The following is a 17,483-nucleotide window of genomic DNA, read 5'->3' on the forward strand; positions in this document are numbered from 1 at the left end:
AAATCACGAGAGGAGTTTGGGTAAACAGACTGGTTGTGTCACTGAGCAGTGAAGTATAACTGCTTTTTCTTGAGATCTGATGGATAGTGCAAGTCATGATGTACTAAAATGAACAATTTTTGTTACTATTGGCCTCATGCCAGAAGTGTATAGATGTAAATTTAAAACGTGACAGAAAATTCAGGACTGCAATTACAGAGTTGCCGTTAGAAATGAAGGATTAATTGAAATTGTGGTTAGAGGGAGAAAATGTCATATTTCCATGAAGTGTGAGGGTCAGTGTTAAAAGATCATTACAATTTAAAGCCATTTACACAGGGAGTTAAGACCAAGTGTCTTCTTCTTCTTAGGCAGTCCCTCGGAACCAAAGATGACTTGCTTCCACATTAAAAATGAGTTCTCAGGTGACTGCTGAGTCCAATGCGGGACCTACAGTCTCTGTCACAGGTGGAGCAGATGGTGGTTGAAGGGGCGGGCGGGTGGGGTGCTTGGGTTGACGTGCGCACCTTCCGCTGTTTGCGCTTGGCTTCCGCTTGCTCCCGGCGAAGAGACTCGAGGTGTTCGGCGCCTTCTTGGATGCTTCTCCTCCACTTTGTGTGGTCTAGGGCCAGGGATTCCCAGGTGTCGGTGGGGATGTTGCACTTGTTCAAGGAGGCTTTGAGGGTGTCCTTAAAGCGTTTCCTCTGCCCACCTGGGGCTCTCTTGCTGTGTCGGAGCTCCAAGTAGAGCGCTTGTTTTGGGAGTCTCGTATCGGGCATGCGGACGATGTGACCCGTCCATCGGAGCAGATCGAGCGTGGTCAAAGCTTCGATGCTGGCCTGAGCGAGAACACTGACATTGGTGCGCCTATCCTGCCAATGGATCCTGCCAAGTGTAGTCAGAGGATAATCGGTGCATAGATGTAATTCACTCCCCATTTTAAAGTCATACATTCTGTCTATATTTTTATATAATACTTTGATTTGACATTATTTAAATAGCAAAACTTATGGTGATTTGGGAAGCAGAGAAGTACAATTGTTTGGAGTTTCTCTGCAGTGCAGGCTGAGGATCTGCGAGATGTGAAACTCAGGTGCTACAGTACCACTACTGGCAGGAAGGCGGTTTCCATGATAAATGTGGACATTGGAATTTAGAATGAGAAAAGAGGATACAAAAGGTGATAAAAATGTGACAACAGGAAGTAAGGTTTTGCAGACAGGAAGTGCATGCAGACATAATGATTTGTTTATATATAATTGATGGTTGCTTGATCAAGAGATCAGGCCCTAAGTCAAATGGATGAGTGAGCTGATCATTTTGTAGTCTAGCATGTATTAAGAGAGCTTGTGGGAAGCATATGTTCCACAGTGGTCAATCAATGGGTGTTATGAGTTTGGATCTTCTGTACATACCTTCTCAGGTTCAGTGTCATTAGTCACTCCCATAAGCTCTGCAGTCCTGCCACATCCAGTTGTGAATGGTGGTGGACAATTAAACAACTAGCAGGAGGAGGAGGCTCCATGAACATTCCTGTCCTCAATGATGGCAGAGCCCAGAAAGTGAGTGCTGAAGCGTTTGCAACCATCTTCAGAAGTGCTGAGTGGATGATCCATATCGGCCTCCTCCTGAGGTCCCCAACATCACAGAAGCCAGTCTTCAGCCAATTCGATTCACTCCACGTGATATCAAGAAATGGCTGAGAGCACTGGATACAACAAAGGCTATGGGCCCGACAACATCCTGGCTGTAGTGCTGAAGACTTGTGCTCCAGAACTAGCCGCGCCCCTAGCTAGGCTGTTCCAGCACAGATAAAACACTGGCATCTACCCAATAAAATGGAAATTTGCCCAGGTATGTCCTGTCCACAAAAAGCAGAACAAATCCAATCCGGCTAATTACCGCTCCATCAATCTACTCGCAAAGTGATGGAAGGTGTTGTCAACAGTGCTATCAAGCGGCACATACTCACCAATAACCTGCTCACCGATGCTCAGTTTGGGTTCCGTCAGGACCAATCAGCTCCAGACCTCATTACAGCCTTGGTCCAAACATGGACAAAAGAGCTGAATTCCAGAAGTGAGGTGAGAGTAACTGCCCTTGACATCAAGGCAGCATTTGACTGAGTGTGGCATCAAGGAGTCCTAGTAAAATTGAAGTCAATGGGAATCAGGGGAAACCCTCTCCACTGGCTGGAGTCATACCTAGCACAAAGGAAGATGGTTGTTGGAGGCCGGTCATCTCAGCCCCAGGATATCGCTGCAGGAGTTCCTCAGGGCAGTGTCCTAGGCCCAACCATCTTCAGCTACTTTTGTAGGTTGTGGGTTCAACTCCAGGGACTTGAGCACATAAATCTAGGCTGACACTCCAGTGCAGTGCTGAGGGAGCGCTGCACTGTCGGAGGTGCTGTCTTTCGGATGAGACGTTAAACCGAGGCCCCGCCTGCTCTCTCAAGTGGACGCAAAAGATCCCATGGCACTACTTCGAAGAAGAGCAGGGGAGTTATCCCCGGTGTCCTGGCCAATATTTATCCCTCAATTAACATAACAAAAACAGATGATCTGGTCATTATCACATTGCTGTTTGTGGGAGCTTGCTGTGCGCAAATTGGCTGCTGCCTTTCCCACATTACAACAGTGACTACACTCCAAAAGTACTTCATTGGCTGTAAAGCGCTTTGAGACGTCCGGTGGTCGTGAAAGGCGCTATAGAAATGTAAGTCTTTCTTTTTACTGCATCAATGACCATCCCTCCATCATAAGGTCAGAAGTGGGGATCTTCGATGATGACTGCACAGTGTTCAGTTCCATTCGTAACTCCTCAGATAAGAAGCAGTCCGTGCCCACATGCAGCAAGGCCTGGACAACATTCAAGCTTGGGCTGATAAGTGGGAAGTAACATTTGTGCCACACAAGTCCAGGCAATGGCCATCTCCAACAGGTGAGAGTCTAACCACCTCCCCAAGACATTCAATGGCTTTACCATCGTCAAATCCCACCATCAATATCCTGGGGGGTCACCATTGACAGGAAACTTAACTGGACCAGCCACATAAATCTGTGGTTACAAGAGCAGGTCAGAGGCTGGGTATTCTGCGGCAAGTAACTCAGCTTCTGATTCCCCAAAGCCTTTCCACCATCTACAAGGCACAAGTCAGCTCCAACAACACTCAAGCTCGACACCATCCAGGATAAAACAGCCCGCTTGATTGGCACCCCATCCACCACCTTAAACATTCACTCCTTCCACCACCGGCGTACCGTGGCTGCAGTGTGTACCATCTACAAGATGCACTGCAGCAACTCGTCAAGGCTTCTTTGACAGCACCTCCCAAACCCGCGACCTCTACCATTTTGAAGGACAAGGGCAGCAAGCTTATGAGAACACAACCACCTCCAAGTCACACACCATCCTAACTTGGAAATACATCACCATTCCTTCATTGTCACTGGGTCAAAATCCTGGAACTCCCTACCTAACAGCACCGTCGGAGTACCTTCACCACACGGATTGTAGCGGTTCAAGAAGGCAGCACACCACCACCTTCTCAAGGGCAATTAGGGATGGGCAATAAATGCTGGCCTTGCCAGCAACACCCACATCCTGTGAATGAATTTTTAAAAATGTGGGTGGTGGAAAGGTTTTGGGGAGTCAGGTGAGTCACTCACCACAGAATACCCAGCCTCTGGCCTGCTCTTGTAGCCCAGTTAAGATTCTGGTCAATGGTGACCCCCAGGATGATGTGTGGGGGATTCAATGATGGTAATGCCGTTGAATGTCAAGGGGAGGTGTTTACTCTCTGTTTGGGGATGGTCATTGCCTGGTGCTTGTGTAGTGTGAATATTATTTGCCACTTATCAGCCCAATCCTGGATGTTGTCCAGGTCTTGCTGCGTGCGGGCGTGGACTGCTTCATTATCTGATTGTTTCAGTTAATAACTGTCCCTTTAATTCCATTAATTGTGCAAAAAGAGTTTAAAAAAATCTGCAGTTCAGATTCCTCTACAAAGCCTATAATGACACAATCTTGCAAGTTTCATCGATTACAAGCTGGAAAAAGGAATAATTCAAACTTAAATAATGCCCTGTTACTGGCTCACTATGTTCAGTTTGTACTTCATGGTTCCTTTTTAAATCTGAGCGGTGAGATATTCAAGGTCCAGGAAGTCCTCTTTCCTGGAATATAAAAATAAGCTGTTCTGTTCAAATCTAAGGGTTGGTTTGGAGAGTTACTTTGAAAACAAACGATCAGTTTGAAACTCCTGAAAGAGAGAAAGATCAATTTTAATTTCCAAAAAATAGTGTAAATTAGGCCTGCACAGTTGTAACTCAAAAAGAAACATTACTTACAATTTTTTTCCACTAAGTGTTAGCTTAGTTCTCAGAGTTTTGATCTTTTTATTATTTTGTCCACTTGAGTTTCGTAGAGGAATTATCTACTGTAAATATATAAATGCCATTGACATGCTTGTTCACCTTTTGTAAAATAATTTTTCTTGACATTTTAGACTTTAAATAGGCCTTTTGTAATCCTCTACCCCTTTTGAAGACTGGAGTGAGATCCTTTGGAGGCATAAATCCAGTAGGTTACCAGACAGGGTTTGTCATTCGTTTTGTGGGCAATTTACCAAAAGCTTACTTAGATTTCAAGGCAAGGATAGACTTTCAAATGTATGGGAGTTGGGATTCACTCAGGAGAATGTTCTAAGTTGTGAGACCCAAAATAATCTCGGACAAGGTTAGAAATGTTCAAATGTAACTGGAATGTGATGACGTGTAGTTACTACGAGTCAGGCTGTGGCTAGAAAACAAAACCAAGTCAGCACAGGGTCAGCTGGCAGCATTGTGCATGGGTAGGGGCTTCATCAATCTGATCTAGGTCAGCTGGGCAAACTATCCAGGGGCAGGAAACCTGCTGCAATAATTCCAAGTACAGTGGAGGCATTGAATTCTTTGATCTCATTGAAACATACAAGATTCTGACAGGGATTGACAGGGTAGATGCTGAGAGGTTGTTTCCCCTGGCTGGAGAGTCTAGAACTAGGGGGCATAGTCTCAGGATAAGGGGTCGGCCATTTAAGACTGAGACAAGGAGGAATTTCTTCAGTCAGAGGGTTGTGAATCTTTGGAATTCTCTGCCCCAGAGGGCTGTGGATGCTGAGTCATTGAGTATATTCAAGGCCGAGATAGATTTTTGGATGCTAGGGGAATCAAGGGATATGGGGATCAGGTGGGAAAATGGAGTTCAGGTTGAAGATCAGCCATTATCTTACTGAATGGCGGAGCAGGCTCAAAGGGCCCTATGGCCTACTCCTAATTCTTATGTTCTTAGGCAGGCAAAGACACTGCAAAGGGCACTCAATATATGATTGTTCAGAGGAGCCTGTTCAGTGGAGCCTGTTCAGTGGGACTGTTTGAGGTAGCTCAGTAAGCTGACTGTACATGAGAGACTGTCTGACAGAGAGCATTGACTTCATACCATAGTCTTGAGGTCACAAGATAATTTTATCCCGAGAATATCTTCCTGGTTCATCAGGGGCACTCAATGTATCACAATGTCCAGTCAAATCCATGTGGTACCTTAGTGTGTATTGGCTGCTTAAGGGGAGGGAGGGAGGGGGGCGGGCAGTGACATAATTTTGCAGTAGCTCAGAGTTGGGCAAGTTCCTTGGTAGGGCAGTTCATCTACTTAGACAGTAGTCATACAGAAAGTCAGGCACAGTGCAGACAGCCGAGTCCGTTGCAAAGTTCTCAGCAAGTGTCTTGTGGCAGGCCTAGTTACTCGAGACAGTTTGTCCAAGTAGTAGTCATGGACAGTGCAACACCAGCCACACAACACCCACTGCTTGTAATGTACAGGATGGTGTCAAGAGTGTCACATTGGCAGAAAGATAGAATGTGCCTTTATATCACATCCCAAACTGGTTGACATCCAATAAACTGCTTTTGAAGTTGGGTCACCATTATGTTGGAGAACAATTTTTAAACCAGTTATTATTTCTGGCTCAATAGCAAAATACTGCGGATGCTGGAAATCTGAAATAACAGAAAATGCTGGAAACTCTCAGCAGGTCAGGTAGCATCGAGAAACAGAATCAACAAGTCGGGGACCCATCGTCTGAACTGGAAAAGGTTAGAGAAGAGATTTTTAAGCAGGGGCAGGGAGGAAAGTTATTATTTCTGGCTACAGTACCATCTTAATCACCCTTCCTGGCTATTTTCCTTCCCCCTTGTAAGCAGATGCTATAGTCTTGAACTGGCACCTTCTTCCTCAACACAACTCAATTTGGGACTCAAATCTGCATCGGCCCCATTCACTCCTTTAACCATCTCCTTTTGGGGTGACAGCAGTGAGAATATCATAGCCTATGTAATTTGCATAACCATTAGGATGTTATTTTGGTTGGCGGTGTGGAATAGAAACAACTGATTAGCACATCGAGGTTTATTAAATCCCTTCACCTCAGACTGGATTCAACCTTGATAATTTCTTCTCTCTGCCTTGAACTATCTCTCTCTACTTCACAAGTCCACAACCCAACAGTATTGAAAATTTAGCCCTAATTGGCACTGTTCTGTGCACGTATAAAGTTAAATTATCACACTGGTACATTAAGGATGTGGTAGACATGACCTAGCACTGCCCAACAGGGCAAAATGAGATTTACTCTGCACCCATTACATCTGACCCAGGGGTATTTGAGGTTTAGTGGGAGCTTTAGTCAGCATCTATCATGGACAACAACTTATGGAACAATGTGGGAACTCCCAATTTATCATTCAAAACACAACTCATCAGCTATAAGAGCCTCTCTTTCTCCCTGGCATAAAAACTAACAGGCTGATGGATGCTCAAAAGTGAAGAGTGTTGTGATCACATGGAAATTCCCTCCCCCCGTATGCAAAAAGGGTCAAAACTAAAATATAAAGTTTTGAAAATTAACCTGTTAGTGATCTGGAAACAACCAAGAAATCTATACATCTGGATCAAAAATCAAAACCACTAACCTAATTTCCCAGCATATAAAATGACACACACGAGAACTACAGCCTAGTTAGCTTTCCAAAGGCATGTGGTAAATCAGTCAGTCTCAATTACTAATGTTTTGCCCAGAGCTACAATCCCAAGCAACACCCAGTCTAAGAGCCACCCTGAAGAATCCCACAGTGCATTATGGAGTGATATTTGCTCTGTGCCTACAATTTCCCACAGCAAGTTCAATCTCCTACTGTGCATAATTGGCAAGTGGAGGCCAGGTACTTCGCTACAGGAAGCAGAAAGAAAGCTATATGGCAGTTATATGACAGTCCAGTTTCAATTGAGCCCTTTTACTTGCTTTATGCAAGCGATGGATGGCCCCCACCCGTTACCAGCATTCCCTTGCTGGTGCAAAAAGAGAGCAAACAGCAGCAAATCCCAGCTCTGTAAACAGTGCCCACCCTTGGCATGTGCCCCAGCTGTGAATGGAAGCCAAGAGGCACAATGAGAAACTGGCTTTATTCTCCATCTCTATCACAAAATTATATTGCTCACAAGCAATGGATAAACCAGTCACCAAGTCAGAAGTTTCATGGTAGATTTTTTTCCTGTACTTTTAACAGCTGAATTTCCTCCAATTAGTCATTCAATAAAGCTCAACCCACCAGATAGACCAGCCCGCTCTTACTCCACAAACAGCAGCAGACACATGCAAGTTTCCACAATGTATTTATTATGGTGTTACCTCATTAAAGGTGAACACTTGCTTCAGAATTCTTCTACTTTTCTTTTTAAAACAATGCACAGCACATTTACATAATGGTTAGGTTTGAAGGAATGGTCCATAAACTCAGGGCCAGTCTTCTCTGCTCCAAAATTTCAGTGTTCCTCCGCACCTTCGTAACCCGTGGGCAGAGGATTAGTATGGGAATTGTGGAAGAAAGTGCGCTTCCCATCACCCCAAGGGAATGGCTGTGGATGGAATGGTAAAAATGTACATTAGTAAAGACTGTTCCAGAATGAACACAAACCAACTTCAATTTTAAATGCCTGGGGTCTCAATGGTGCCCACTCCCCCCCATCTTCAAATCCACCATAATTTAGTGAAACCGCCGCAACAGTATGACAATAGGCAAACTACTACACACGAGACATTTCAAGAATGTGGTTCAGCACTGACATAGCAACCTGTAGAACTGCTCAAATTGAGTGACTGGAAGCATCAGGTCTCCCCAAACACCACCATCCCTGGACTGATGAGCCAGGTAATGCCCCCAGTCCACTCTGAAGCTTGCCACGAGGATTGGATCAGGATCTTCCCTGCCTCCAGGTGGGGAAGCAGCAAACCTCTGCTCCATGCATCTTTCTGGGGGCACAGCTGAGATAGGGAACTCACATGGAGGGTTACGGCACAACATCTCCTCCCACTGTGGCACAGTCCATGAACCCCAGTACATTTAGCCATTACATCCTCCACTCAACAGACGGCAGCTCAAGTTTTCTTCAGTTCTGTGTAGAGAGATACTGAAATTAAGAAACTACAATGATTCCTATGGGTAGTGGGCTGACAGCTATTTAATTGGAATGTGCACCACAGCTTGGGAACAAGGACAAATTTAGTTCTGACAGTTTTCCCCTCAAGCAAGGTGGATCATTCCTTCTTCTCTTCTCCCGCCCCCCCCACACACCCCCAAAGGTCCAACTCTCCACCCAACAGGTGACAAAACTCACCCAAAAGAACGAGAGAAATTCAACTTTCCAGTTGGGAGTCAAATGAATCAATCACTCGAGTTACCAGGCCTGAATTCACTTGCCAATTTCTCAAATAAATCGTAATAAGATATAACGATTCCACAAAAAGTTAATACCAGCTGAGGAAGAGTGGATTACAATCCAAATCAAGGGATTGTATACAAAGTAAGTGCAGAACTCAAGTTTGTCACTTGATTGAAGACTGAAAGACTTGTAATCCTTTGCCACCCATTCAGTAATCATATTGAAATTAAACACTGGATGTAGGAACTCATGGCAGTAGGTTTTCAGATGGTTATGAATTCCACCATAAGAAAAGAGTAGACCATACGGCCCCTCGAGCCTGTTCTGCCATTCAATAAGATCATGGCTGATCATCGACCTCAACTTCACTTTCCCGCCCGATCTCCCTAGAGTCCAAAAATCTATATCTCAGCCTTGAATATACTCAGACTCAACATTCACAGCCCTCCCATATAATATATTGCATACAGAAGTTAGATTACACCAATTGGATCAAAGGAACTGCTTAGGCTAGATCTTTGACCTTTCACCAGTACAAGTGTTTAGGTTTCCCCTATAGACTATGAAAGGCCCAGGATAACTAAAGGATCCACAATGACATCTGCTCCAATAACCAATTAGTACCTTAGGTGCAAGTAGATCACCTGCTCATCGTAGTGTTTTCTCACACCATACAGGATTTTCTTCTTCAGTGATCTCATGTAATACAGAATTTGACTTATTTGGTCGTATAGTGCTGCAAATTTTGATTCTTTACTGTTGAGCACTTGATGTACATGCATAATTCATTTCTTTATAAACAGTACAAAATTCCCTCGCTATTAACAATCCTTTAAAGTTGATACAGTACTCACTTTGCTCCTGATACGGAGATGGTCATAAGCAACAAACTCTGCCCTCTCATGGCTGTGATGTTGCGCCTTCAGGTAGCAGTTCAACATACAGACACTTACGCCAGGAACAGCAATAATAAAGGTCAGGATCTTCCACGTACGTGCTGGTGAAAACAAATTAATACAACAGGCTACAGCCAAATGTACTTGGACACAATATCCAACCTTTTACACATTGAGGCTGTGTTTCCCCCATCAACTTTAGTGTCATTACAAAGTGAGCTTTACTTCGCAACGATAAATTGCAGTGTTAATCCAGAGCCAGTGCCAAAGTGATAAGACACAGATACTCCCAATCTCTCTCTGGTTCTGTTTGACAGTGCATACAGTATAATGTTAAACATTGCCAATGGACCTCCTGGGTACATTTTTAATTTATCTTGATTTTAATTTAAATGTTTAGAGTGGGGACACCTGTCCATATTAAACATTTAAGTTTTTACTACTGGAAGAGGAACTCTGCACAGAGCCCTCACCTGGGCAGGACAACTGGAATTCCAGCCCAGCAGTGTAACCAGGGTACTGCCTAGCTGGAACCCATATTGCAGCTACTGGTCTGAGTGCAGTAGCTGCTGTATAAACACAACGCAAGATTGATTCCAACTGTTAAGGGTATGAGCAATGAGGAATGACTAAAGAAGAAATTGAAGCTCTAAAGGCGAGGATCACATTTGGGGTATACTAAATGGTACAGAAAGCTAAAACAGATGAGAACTTCTGGACTCAAAGCAATATCTGACAAGAGGGATCATGGAATTTTCAAAAAACAGCTGGAAGCTATAATTGGAATGAGTAGAAAAAGGACTTGGCAAGTGGCAGCTAACCTTCAGGAGAGGGCAGATGAAAATTGGCAAAAAGCCAGATTGCAATCCTGTGTCAAGGTATGTAATCCAGGTTATTCTTCCCAATTATAGCCATCCTCATCTAGCGTCCACACAGAACTCTAGAAAGGCTCACTGCATTAGGATTTTAACCTCTGTAGCACAAGGATCAACAGATAACAAAATCCAGGCGACACTAGGTCCATATGAACAAGCACCACATCTCAGTGCATGACTGAGATAAGTAAGTTAGAATAGCATTTTAATTATTCTGTCAATAATCTTGAGCACACTCATACAACCTTGCATCAAACCCCTTGAGAGCTATTTTCCCCATAATATTGTATACTAAGCATTGATAATTGATAAAATAACACAGTAAACTTCGAAAACTACTCCCCATAGAAGAAATTCACATTTTCTTTCTAAATAGGGAGGGGGGATGGGGAAAGAGTACCCGACCGCCATTTTAACTGCGGGAGCTTTGAGATCAGGAGCTATGTAAAAAAAAACGGGAACCACCAGAGAGCAGGGCCCGGAGGCACCGCGAGCCGCGGTCACAGGGCGATGCGGCTCTTGAACTATCCGGTAACGGATTGCTCGTAGAGCCCGCCCCATCCGGACGGAAGGAGCCCTTCTCTCCCGGACTAAGCTGCCGCCGGGGAAAGGGCAGCGGCTGCAGGCTGCTCAGCACCGCCGGGATCTTCACGGCTGGGCGACGCAGAGCTTGAAGCCGGGGTATCAGCAACCGCTCCCGGGCGGTCCACAGCAGAGGCCCCGGGGAGGTACTAGGCCGCACCGACAAGGTCACAGCCACTTCCTCCCAGGTCCCGGCCCCGCCTGAGCGCAGGCTCCTCGCACAACCACCCAGCCATGTAATCGGCCGCCCCTGCTCACCCGCCTGGTGCTCCTCGGCACCGGCCGCCGCCGACAGCTGCCGGGCGGCGCTGAAACTCCTGCGGAAAATCCGACCCCACACCGCCGCCATCTTGTGTGAGAGACTGCAGTGCGCAGGCGCGGGGCTGGCCAGCGAACCGCTGGTCAGGGAGGGGGAGGAGGGGCAAAGGTCACAACAAAACAAAGTTAATTTAAAAAATATATACCAGGCCCGGGGAAAGCTTCTATATCCAGCAGCAATGTCCTTTGTGAGGTCGGTTTCATTTTGGACTAGTTTCCATTGTTTTAATGTGTGGTATGAGGTCGGCAGGGCAGACTGAAGGGGGCGGGGCATCCTAGGCCTCACCAGAAGGAAGAACAACAGTAGGGAATGCAGGTTCGCGCCCGGGTGGCCCTGGAGATGGAGCACGCGGTGTCCGCCGGCGCGCTCGAGCACTTCCGTGACCGGTGGGCGCCGCGGGGACTGGAGTGCATAATTGGATTGGACAACCAAATTTTAATTTGATTTGCTAAGGTTTATTTAAAGTTTTAGAGGTTTATTTACAGTTTGTTTAATTTATTTGGTCCATTAAAAGAGGAACAGTAGGGAATGTCCACCACATTTCCTGCACTTCTGCCCTCACCCCTTCCCTTCCCTCCCAGAACCACCATAGGGTTCTCCTTATCCTCACCTTCCACCCTACCAGCCCCCACATTCAACGGATCATCCTCCAATATTTCCGCTACGATGATGCCACCAAACGGATCCTCCCCTCCCTTCCCCTTTTCAGCATTCCGAAAGGACCGTTCCCTCGGCGACATCCTGGTCCACTCCTCAATCACCCCCTCCCCTTCCCACGCAAGCGCAGGAGATGCAACACCTGTCCTTTTACTTCCTTCCCATCTTCCAGGGCCACAAACACTCGTTACAGGTGAAACAGCAACTTACCTATACTTTTTTCAATTTAGTATACTGTTGTAGGAGTCTACGTACTCCTAACAAAAAATACTGAACTCGGAGAGGTTCAACAGAAAAGGTTTAATCGTTGAGACTGCATGTTGAACACAAAAATGGCATCAGAGACTACACCAAGTCCGACTGCCTTTCATCAGTCCACCGCTTCGACTGCTCCTCCCCCGCTCTGGGCTTAACTATGTTGCAGATCGAGTTTCTTAAAGGTGTGATCCTTCTCAAAGGCATGACGCCTGATTTATAGTCTACGGACCGAAAAGCGTATTGTGTCCTTTCTGTGATCGGTACGCCACACAGCTCCCCCCAGAATCCGCTAGTAGGGAGTGTACGAACCGGCGTGGCGGCTTGATGGCACGGCCGGAACCGGCGGTGGCTAGGTTCTCCCAGAACTCCGGCAGCTTCACAGAAACTGCGTTTGTGTCAGCCATGGTTATACTTAGGAGTCGTCCTGAGCGTCAGGGTCACCAATGTAGGAGTCTACGTACTCCTAACAAAAAATACTGAACTCGGAGAGGTTCAACAGAAAAGGTTTAATCGTTGAGACTGCATGTTGAACACAAAAATGGCATCAGAGACTACACCAAGTCCGACTGCCTTTCATCAGTCCACCGCTTCGACTGCTCCTCCCCCGCTCTGGGCTTAACTATGTTGCAGATCGAGTTTCTTAAAGGTGTGATCCTTCTTAAAGGCATGACGCCTGATTTATAGTCTACGGACCGAAAAGCGGATTGTGTCCTTTCTGTGATCGGTACACCACACTGTATTCGCTGCTCATGATGCGGTCTCCTCTACATTGGGGAGACCAAACGCAGATTGGGTGATTACTTTGCTGAATACATCCGTTGAGTCCACAAGCATGATCCTGTGCTTCGAGTCGCTTTTACTTTTAATTCTCTGACCCACTCCAACTCTACCTCTCTGTCCTCGGCCTCATACACTGTTCTAATGAAGCTCAAGGAACAGCACCTCAACTTTTGATTAGGTACTTTACAACCTTCCGGACTCAAAATTGAGTTCAACAATTTCAGATCAGAACCTCTGCTCCCATTTTTTCGGACAGCAGGCACTGGTAATGATTCTGCTGTTGCCATTTGCAGCTCCTCTGAGACCCATCTTTTGTTCCTTTACTTGTCCCATTACCACTCCCTTTTGTCTTGCACCATCATCCTTTTTGTCATTTAATCACTCCTGCCTTCCACCTGATCAGACCTTCCATTTTGTTCTTTCTACTCCTCCTCCTCCACCCCTCTATCCCTGCCTCTGTACTTGCTTAAAAACTGTTACATCTCTAACTTCTTTCAGTTGTGACAAAAGGTAATTGATGTTAACTCTGTGTCTCTCGCCACAGCTGCTGCCTGACCAGCATTTTCTGTTTTTAATAACTTGCATTTAAGAAACACATTTAATGTAATAAAATATCCCTAGGTGCTTCACAGGAATGTTAAACAAAATTTGACACCGAGCCACAGAAGGAGCTATTAGCAAACGTGACCAAAAGCTTGCTCAAAGAGGTAAGTTTTAAGGAGCGACTTAAAGGATGGTAGAGACGTTAAGGGAGGGAATTTAAGAGGTTATAGACTAGACAGTTGATGGCATGGCCACCAATGGTGGAGCGAGGAAGATCGGGGCTGCGCAAGAGGCCAGAATTGGAGGAACATGAGGGGCGGGGTCATGAGGGATTTGAACACAAGGATGAGAATTTTAAAATCGAGGCCTTGCCGGACCGGGAGCCAATATATGTCATTGGTGTTGCCACATTTATCAAAGAATCGCTTATTACTAATATTTTGTAATTTATTCTAAGAGTTTGACATAGAGAATGTAGTAGTGGTAACGCCAATGGAAATTGTACAACTCAAACAAATGCAATTTTTTTCAAGTTAATGAAAAATTATTGTACAAAATGGGAAATGTAGCTTCCTCTGATGTTCAGTAATCAAATGTATTAATACTAACATTACCTGAAATTATGCCTTTGAACTGTGTTATGACCTATACAGAATGTTGTCTTGGATTGTATTTGTGTATATTTTAGTGTTTATGATTAAAGTTTAATTTGGGGGAAAATAGTAGGAGTATGGAAGTGGGGGGGGGGCGGGGGAAGTATGCTGAAAACGGGGCCTCAAGTTGTGATTTTGCTTTTAAAAAGGCCGGGAGTCCAATCTGTGTTACCATGCTCACCTCCATGGATGGGACAGCAAACCTGAGAGATGCCTGGGAACCAGACCTAGGCAGGGAGGAGAAGTAGTGAGGGATAATGGGGTCAGATCCTCACCACCACCTGTAGCAAAATGCACAAAGGCCAACTTGAGCATTACGCACGTACCACACAAGCTAGACAAATTTCATCCCTCCAACCCAGATGGTTGCTGGAGGTGCTACAGCCAGAAGGGATTCCTCCTACACATATTCTGGTCATGCCCCTCCCCATCCAGCCATTGTGGAGCAGTTCAGGAGGCCAGCAAGACCATTGCCAGTCTTACCAACCTACAGGACTTGGCTCAGTACTTGCTGGGCCTGCCCACCATAAGCAGGTTAGCGCAGCTCTCACTAATAACTGCAGTATAGCCCCTCCCTCCCACAACAAACGTAGCTGAAACACAGGCGGAACACATCAATCTGAATGAGTGATGTTCAGCCTCCTGCTGGAGCTGGGAGATATCAAGCAGTCTGGAACCCAGTCTTGGAGACTTACTGAACACAAACTATCCCCCCCCAAGCTCAAGAGCTCACTCTCTGGTCATGAAGGGCACTGACCCCAACCCACATGACCTGGAGCCTCCTCCCCTGTCTGCAGGACTAACTAATCTCCAGAAACCAAGAACCAACAAGCTGCCAACTTCCGACCTGCATTGCTCCTAGTGCAAGCACAGACATGCCAAGAAACCAGGATGTATCAATGCTTTACTCCTGTACTGTGGAATTAAAATGTACAATGGCTTCATAAAGTAAATTTGTGAATGTAAACTTGTATATAAAAAGAAAACATAACAACAGGGTATAGCTGGAGGCAACTCGGGTGGATGTCCAGTTGGCAGTATATTAGAAGTTTGTAGAAAATCATAATCTTCAAATTTTATTCTGTTATAAAGAGTTAAATATTTGAACAAAAAAGGTCTGGAAGAAGGGAACCACTCCATTCCTCTCCTCCTTACAGGAGCTAATCCCTTAATGGAGTCTAGATGCCAGTTGCCCTTCAATACCTCACCCCAATGGCCTTTCTCCCTGTCTGAGCTGTGACAGTAATTGCTTCAGGCAATTCATGGCCATGTGTGATCCCATCTTCACCTGACATTCACATACATATTCCACCAGAGGCCACAGGGCAATGGTCAGGAATGGAAGTAATGAATGTAGGTGTGCTACAATTGGCTTCAGCGCTCATCAGTTAGGGAGGGAACACAAATGAGCCAGGGTTCCCACACCTGATCACTATCCAGAAAAGTTTGTGTTTGTGAATGTCATTCTAGGACAATATCTAACAGAAAACAAGCGTTGAGCGGCGGTGCGGTGATATTTCATGCCAGTGCACCAATGCAGATCTTGTGTGGATGACCAGGCTGGTTGTATGTCTGTGCGCTCAAGCTTGTGGCCAATGGGTGTGACAGTGCAAAGGTGAGTGTTATACTGGGGGAACTGTGGAGTTGGGAGAGGGTCAGGGATCTGGTGGGGTTGAGAATGGAATGAAGGGATCTACAGCGTAGGTTGATTGAGTCGGTTAGCTCACGGTGGATAGAGTGCCAGAGGAGAGGGAGTGGAAAGTTAGAAGGGGTGTTAAGGTTGGGATCAGTTATAACCTTGTCAGTGATCGAGACTTTGGAGTTGGCAAGTCATTGTGTAATGACGAAGTCGATGGAGTGGCTGTGGATTTGGGAGTTTATGTGCAGGGTTCGGTTAAGTGACGAGAGACGGGAATGAAAAGTCAGCGGGGAGGAATAATTAGGAATTAAGTTGTAGGTTGAAATCACCAAGGACAATCCTTTACAGCTGCCTTGGAAAGGGGAGGTTAGCGCCCTATATGGAAGACCCAGCACAACCATTGGATTAGCTCAATACAGTCCCTACCTATAGTGTTATCACTAGACGCGGTGGATAATAAAGCAAAAAATCGAACGTAACCAACATATTTTTAAAAATCAGGCACAATGCAGAGCACCTGAAGTCTCCACTTTCCAACTGCCTCTTGTTATTGCCAGCAGTTGCATCCAAATCAATACCATTGCTAAGAATCTAATCACTAAGGTAATCGCACTTTAACAAGGTGGGAACAGTTGCTTGAAGCTGCTTGAAGATCTGACTTGGCCTGAAATCAGTGGAGGTTTTTAAATCGGTAAATACAGTAGATTAACAAGGTGCAAAGAATTTATTGAAGTGCCCAAAATAGTTGCCGTGCTTAATTATATAAGCGGTGCCTTTGTAATTGACTCCTATGGTATCGGTCAATGGTTAGCGCTATTTGCATGATATAGGCGGCTGCCTGAGCTAAGCATGGATGATGTAAAAGTGGTGGGGACTGTATTTGGAATTCCAACACTATCCTTGGAATTTATAAACATGATTTTATTTACTACAAGCACGAAATTCTTAGCTCAAGTCTTAAACCCATAATCTTAATCTACCTAATATTGCAGTGCAATATTGAGAAAGTGCTATATTGTTGGAATGCTGTCCTTCAGATGAAATTTTACACCAAGCTCCCATCTATCTGTTCAGGTAGACATTGAAGATGTAATGGGAAGACAGTAGTGTTGGTACTCTATAGACATTGGGCAAAAGAATCTTCTTCATCTGAACCTATAATTCTTTTAATCTGAGAGCCCCACACATGTAGGGCTCAGGGCAATCCTTGGGACCAACACTTGGAAAGGGAGGTTTAACTCCATATGTGGATTGGCCTAAAACAGGAAAAAAAAAGCCAGTCCTGACTGGAACACCCTTTCAGTTTTCCTGCTGACCCACTGTTTCCTCTAACGAAAAGGTTAACCCACCAAATTCCGACTATCTCTGGGAGGTGATGTTTAGCATAAGTCCCAAGTGGCTATTCATGGTTCTTACATGGGAAGATCCTTTGGTAGGAAGCACAGCAAAATCCTTGGAAAAAGGAGATTAGCTCAATCTATGCAGAGCCCACGTCAATTTTTGGTATAAGGATAATCCTTGGGCCAATTCTTAGGATCAGGCCTAAGG

The 17,483-nt window shown here is 45.3% G+C and overlaps 1 protein-coding gene and 1 long non-coding RNA gene across 3 annotated transcripts in view; one reads left to right on the forward strand and one right to left on the reverse strand.

The window, feature by feature from the left end:
• Positions 1 to 7,669: 7,669 nt before the first annotated feature.
• On the reverse strand, positions 7,670 to 11,475 carry LOC147104503 (cytochrome c oxidase subunit 6A, mitochondrial-like). Its single transcript, XM_085961858.1, has 3 exons — positions 11,345 to 11,475; positions 9,588 to 9,730; positions 7,670 to 7,929 (listed from the first exon to the last, which is right to left on the reverse strand). The coding sequence occupies exons 1-3, from the start codon at positions 11,433 to 11,435 to the stop codon at positions 7,837 to 7,839; spliced, it is 327 nt and encodes a 108-aa protein (XP_085817984.1). The 5' UTR covers positions 11,436 to 11,475; the 3' UTR covers positions 7,670 to 7,836.
• Positions 11,476 to 11,504: 29 nt separating this feature from the next.
• The window catches only part of LOC147104504 (uncharacterized), a 49,718-nt gene continuing 43,739 nt past the window's right edge, over positions 11,505 to 17,483 (forward strand). The window contains exons 1-2 of one of the 2 annotated variants that reach the window (XR_015072348.1): positions 11,505 to 11,597; positions 13,722 to 13,807. This is a non-coding gene — a long non-coding RNA (uncharacterized LOC147104504). The remainder of the gene's footprint in view (positions 11,598 to 13,721; positions 13,808 to 17,483) is intronic. The other variant, XR_015072346.1, reaches the window with a different exon arrangement.

Source organism: Somniosus microcephalus, chromosome 19 (genome assembly GCF_052327205.1).
Source record: "Somniosus microcephalus isolate GS21.2 chromosome 19, FLI_Smic_1.0, whole genome shotgun sequence".
Lineage (NCBI taxonomy): Eukaryota > Metazoa > Chordata > Chondrichthyes > Squaliformes > Somniosidae > Somniosus > Somniosus microcephalus.

What these genes read in the sequence shown, in the direction of transcription:
- LOC147104503 (XM_085961858.1), bottom strand. Translation starts at nt 11,435, where the DNA reads ATGGCGGCGGTGTGGGGTCGGATTTTCCGCAGGAGTTTCAGCGCCGCC. An exon ending in TGCCGAGGAGCACCAGGCGG is followed by an intron (nt 9,731 to 11,344) that starts GTGAGCAGGGGC and finishes TGTTTTCACCAG; the next exon opens with CACGTACGTGGAAGATCCTG. An exon ending in ATCTCCGTATCAGGAGCAAA is followed by an intron (nt 7,930 to 9,587) that starts GTGAGTACTGTA and finishes TTCCATCCACAG; the next exon opens with CCATTCCCTTGGGGTGATGG.